General features: G+C 32.5%; 1 protein-coding gene across 6 annotated transcripts in view; it reads right to left on the bottom strand.

The window, feature by feature from the left end:
* Positions 1–5,955, bottom strand: part of LOC108752638 (tricalbin-1-like) — a 33,287-nt gene that overhangs the window by 11,632 nt on the left and 15,700 nt on the right. For all 6 annotated transcript variants that reach the window (XM_018493622.1, XM_018493621.1, XM_018493617.1 and 3 more), the window contains exon 2: positions 3,859–4,040. In XM_018493622.1, coding sequence (XP_018349124.1) covers positions 3,859–3,921 — 63 coding nt within the window. In that variant the 5' untranslated portion in view covers positions 3,922–4,040. The remainder of the gene's footprint in view (positions 1–3,858; positions 4,041–5,955) is intronic.

The raw sequence follows: 5,955 nt of genomic DNA, 5'->3' as shown, positions 1-5,955 counted from the left end.
CTCTCTCTCTCTCTCTTTCTCTCTTCCTCCCGTCATACTTTTCTCTGTATACTTTCAAATATAGTTACTTTATTTTATTATAATTACCGTATAATTTTTAAAATACAAATTTTTTATTTTTCATTTTTCTCAATATGCTACGTGAAACTAAATACCAGACAGAAAAAGTATGCTTAGTACATGCGCAACCTTGCCGTATCCACGTAAAGACGCATAAAGGAATACTTATTAGCGATACAAAACAACCCCGACAATGACAGTCCGCTTGTACGTTCACTCGCAGCGTATCATTAATAGCAATTTATCCCGCGAGGGACGTTAAAATCATACAACCGTACGTATCGCAATTTCAGAATATTCTCGGAAAATATTTTTGTCCCCGGGCCCGCGAAATGAAAGCGACGTCACGCGACACGTTGTCCAAGAAGTTGTACCTTCGTCTTGCTAGGATGTAGGACATGATCCCTACGTGCTCACACGCGACGTCGCGTGCAACATCGAAGAAGTCTTTCTGACGTCATCGAAGAACGTCATTAACCGTGGTAGTTAAATAATAAATCGTAAGTACAAGAAAATTTCGCGATCTTAAATGGAATTTTACATTACTCTACATGTATATATATATATAGAAATGGAGAAGCAAATTGTTGCTGAATAAAGATATCCGAGTAACTACCTAAGCAGAACAATCAGTCATTATGATGTTAAAATGACTCCAAAATGATCATTAAAAGTCATGTTTCAATCATTTCCGATTCATTTTAATGTAATTTTGACATTATCGTGACTTATTGTTCTGCTCTACGAAAAAGGAATAATCGTCAACCTAATATAAAAAAGAGAAACAATTTATAAATTCTAACTCTAGTTTAAATAGAGTAAAATTCTTGGAGTAGAATCCAATAATTCTTGGAAAGTCTGTTAAGCAATTAAGCATTCAGAAGTTTAATTCAAAATTTGCAAACTGATTTTGAAGAGATTTTTCTCGTGCAATTTATTTCGCATTTGCGTTTGCGCTTCGCTCTTAAAATTAAATAGAGCGATATTAATGCGAGAGATGAGGTCTCCACGCATCTCCCGTTCTTGTCTCGAGGTCAAAAGGCGTGCACGTTCTCGCTCGCAAACGTGTCCTTGCACAATAGTAATTCGACCTGTTCTGTCAAGAACGTAACATTTCATTAATTGGAAAGTTGTCCAACATTAAGAGAAGCGTAGTGAGGTCGTAATGTACGTTGCTATTCTCCGAACAAATGGAAGTTGGCAGAACTGTTTCGAGAGTTTCATTTTCTCCATTTACGAAATTATAGCGAAGCAAATGTTATTTATCGACGAAATAATTCAGTTCTGCGTCACAGCTTGTTCTATTTACGCCAATTTTAATTAGAGAAAACGCTACAGTCCTGCGAAAAACAATTTCAAAACGATTTCTTTGAACTACCTTGTTTAGAAAAAAAAACACGCTTTCTAAGAATTATTTTCGTATTAATTAGATTATATAGAGATATTGAGATACAATGTGGTGAAGATTAAATCAGTACATGTTTAGTAAAAATCTTAAAAATCATCAGAATTTTCATATTTGAAAAAGAGAGTTTTTTTTCAAATGACTGGCTTGCTTTGAATACAGCACGTGCATGAAGTTGATTTCGAAGGACTTTGCCTTTTAAGTAGAGTAACTAATTACTCTCGGTAGTGGAGCTAGAAAAGAGTCCGAGATAAAAATCGTTCAAGAAATCCCACGAGTTTCGTGACGGAAAGTGTTACTTCAGTGACTTCCCACGCAGATAATAACTTCAGTTCTGCATAAATTTAGATGTCGAATAATAAGTCGACACTCATCTACGAGATGCTTTAATTTTAAATATTCATCCCTAACATGGAATCGACCTTTTTTCTGCTAAAATACCCAGATGCAAATATTTTTTAAGCTGCAAATTTTTATACGACATTTAGATAAAAATGTCAGATCAGTTCATTTAATTTTAAGCAAATTTTGCTCTCTTGAAATTTTTTTTTCGAATTAAACGTTTTGAAAGAAAAATGAGCTTATAAGTTTGATAAAATCTGTGTTTTAAACCAAAACTGATAATCTTGAGGTACTCTGTATACACAGCACTTATTATGTAGCATGCAAAGAATATTTCAACAGTTTTAGACACGGTCTGTAGGCGAATTTCTTCTTGTCAAAATTCAATTGGATTGACGAAACATCAATAAGCAACGAAGCTACATGAAACTTACAAATTGCTGCTAATTTGATAGGCAAAGATACATTTTAAGTTAATTTAACTCACCAATAACAATTTTTACATTTTCTCTAATTAATCGAATATTTCATTCATCGAAACATGATTTCTTTCATACGTGACCATTTCTGTTCATGAAATTTTGCTCACGCTGTAGGTAATTGTTATTATTGTCAAATCACAAACTTTCCATTAAAAAGATATTCTACTATATAAATTAAAAACCTAAATCTGATATATAAATCGACAAACAAATTAGTCCTCTGGAATTGTAAACGCCAGAGGAGCTGAATGCTCATCTTCGTGTTATTTTAAATGCCATGTAGTCAAAGTTTAAATAGGTCGACTTCGAGGCTTAAAACCGCAGAGGCAAACATAAAAATTGTTGAGTTCAATAACAATAGCCACAACGTGGCCAGCAACGTCAGTGAACGTTCAACGATGCGCACGAGATGTGCATCGCGAACGGCTATTGCCAGGTCGTCACGTTGCTCTTCTCTTCTTCATGGGACATTGTGCTTTTACGGAATTGACGATTCAAATCGCGTGGGCTCCTTTGAAAAATACCCACCGCGCACAGGGACACCAGGTATTGAAGCTACATATGTACGTGCTCGCGAGAAACGTTCCACTCGAGTGGATGGAATTTGAGCTTGTCTCACACGTATCCGTGTATATATTTCGCATGCACGATTTAATGACACGATTGTAACTTCATAGCGCAAAAAATAGTGTGCTCCAATTTTTATCGACGAACTTTTTATTGGACTTCAATATTTCATAATCTCTGCCTAAATTGATCTTTTAATAGTTTTCATTCTAATTTAATTTTCTTGATGCATATAAAGTTTCTCTTTTCCAATTCAAAAATTACAGGATAACAAAAAATTTGGTCACAACGTATTGTGTTTATCAAATCATTAGTAATCTTACGATTCTTACGTATATTACAAAAAAAAAACAAACTCTAGAGTACTAATTATATTTTATTAAATATTAAATAATAATAATTTACATTCAAAATTAACTTTATGGAATATTAACTTTTATACAAACTTTAAGGCGTTTCGGAAATGCATCAGCGCATCTTTCTATGGATAAATTTTCCCAAGCAGACAATAGAATCTTCAGCCTATTAATCAAAAAATTTTTTAGTACAGTTTTTTGATATTTAATAAGATATAACTAACACACTGCAGAGCTTTTCTAAATATACATTACTACTATGTAGCAAGCTAACGCTATTTATCGCCATTTATTTTAATGCCAAATAATGTCAACTTGCTGACTAATGATTTGCTTGAAACATACGAAACTTCGTGACGAAACTTTTTGTCACCCTATATACGTGATATAACTTTTAAACGAATCGAAGAGCTGAAGAAGAATTTTTTTCTCAGATGCCCATTTATATGCTAATGAATTGAAATGAAGAGTCGTGACTAAGGTATGCACATATGAGAAGAAACGTCTATGAAGAAATGACCTATTTCTTGACTGGCGTGTGGTGACTCGGATACAAGAGAGCAGCAGGCGCGTTCTCGGTTGTTGAGTTATCAAGAATTTATTACTTGGCTTGATCAAGCGAAAGGTCGAAGACAAGTGGCCGTACCTGTGCTTTTTGCGCGACGGCGAGGGCGAATTCTTCGTCAGGCGCGGGATCGTCGGGTGTCATGTTGGTACCCCCCGCTGCACCGCCGCCGCCAACGGTACTGCTAAGGGGTCTGACCGAACCCCCCGTCGAATACGGCCAATTACCAACAAGATTGCCACCTCCGATGGATTCGCGCTTTCCTGAAAAAGGGAAGATAAGTGTAACATTATAGAGACATGTATCATATATATGATGTATTACATCTATAGAGGGAGTTTAAAGGATATCTACAGTCGAGATAAAGTAAGAATTAAATGCCCACATTTAGTGCTGTACATGAGAAGAATGCAAGTCGTCATCTCAATGACATTTGAATTTCTATTAGTAAAGTCGCCTATTATAGGATAAGCTCCTAATATGAGATAAGTTTTTGTTAAACTAAAAAGCGCATATGATTGATTTTCTGTCATGAACGTTTTACTTAGAGTGAAATTTAATAGAAAATTTATTATTAGATCATGCGTGTAGCCGTTGCAAAAAAAAGATTTTTGAAATTGGATGTTGTCAAATTTTATTGAGGTTAGTTTTTAAATCTTGTTTTATTATATAAAATAAGTGATAATAAAGTCTGCATGCAGTGACGGAATAGAATCATATTGATAGGAAAACACGTGATATTGATTTGTTTAATTGTAAAGATTTTAAATTTGATGATCGTGAAACCGCAAGACGTGAAAATCGTAATATGAGATACTTAGGATATTCCTAGCTACACAATAATATAAGAATATTTAAACAATTCAATATACCAAAGTGTACTATCGAATGATATGTTAAAAGTGGAGATTCTATTATTGTTAAAATTTTTCACACACATACACGCACACATGCATACACATTAAAACATTGTATAATTATGTATAACATTTAAATTTTTTGTTGCTACTTTAATGTAATATAATAAAAACGTATATAAAAAAAAGCTTATCTTAATTTTTTTCCTTAAATTCCTGTTATGAGATATCACTTCATATAAGAAAATCGTTGTGATTCATGTTAGGAATCCTTTTTTTGAATGAGCAAAATCGGCACTTTTAATAAAAAATTTTACACACAACAAAATATAGCTATTACCGATTGCTAACTTTTGGCGACGAAACTTAAATATATTTTCCAAATTTGACATGAAGGTAGAAGTTAAGATTACAAAGTAAATAAATTACAAGTGTTTAAAAAATGGTATTTCATAATAAGCGAATTTAATGATTTCTAATAGCGTGTTGTTCTAATTATATTTTCATTTTGTTTCTTTTATGGAAAATGAATTAAAATATAGTACGTCAAAATTTTTTTGGTTTAAATATAAAAAGGACCAATAGATAAATGCATTTGTCAAGCAATTAGTTCACTTTTTTTTGACAAAAACATTTATTAAAACATTTAAGTAATGCTGTAAGTAATAAATTTATAGTTGTTAAATATTTGACATCATGTACGTAATTTAAAACAAGTTTATTAAAATTAAAAAATTTTCAAAAGACTAATTCTATTATTTTATAAATATAAAATTTTTGCTTTTTATATTTTATTGTTACAACAAAACACAAATTTTTGCGCTAGTCTTTTTATTATGCTTCCTTTTGCTGCTTTTTTCTTGAATCGTCTACTGGCTGAGAGTTAATTGAGTTTTACTTTATTCAAGCGAAACATGAGTATGTAATAAATTTGCGGCTCTCTGTATTGCAGTGTATATCAATCAGCGTAGCCAGTAAAAGAGCGAGGACAAGTGTCACGAGGACAAGAGTTATTGCTGCGGAAGAATGTGCATATATCCTTCCGATATATTCGTGTGATATATCCCACGGATATCTCCCAGCCATTTGTTCAGCTAACTGTCTTGGTTAATAGCCTTTTGAAACGCATCTCTATCGACTCACTTAGGTATAAGTTATTATTTGTACGTACACTGAGAAAAAAATATAATCAATTTTAATAAATATTTAGTTCAATACACTACCAGCTCAACATTTACTTACAGTAAATAAATATTTGTTCAATAAAAAAAAAAGATTGTTAAATTAAATTAACATTTCTTATATCAAATAAATATATCTA

This window comes from Trachymyrmex septentrionalis, unplaced genomic scaffold, assembly GCF_001594115.1.
Source record: "Trachymyrmex septentrionalis isolate Tsep2-gDNA-1 unplaced genomic scaffold, Tsep1.0 scaffold60, whole genome shotgun sequence".
Lineage (NCBI taxonomy): Eukaryota > Metazoa > Arthropoda > Insecta > Hymenoptera > Formicidae > Trachymyrmex > Trachymyrmex septentrionalis.
Note: the sequence above shows the minus strand (reverse complement) of the source record. Positions and strands in the feature narration are given on the sequence as shown.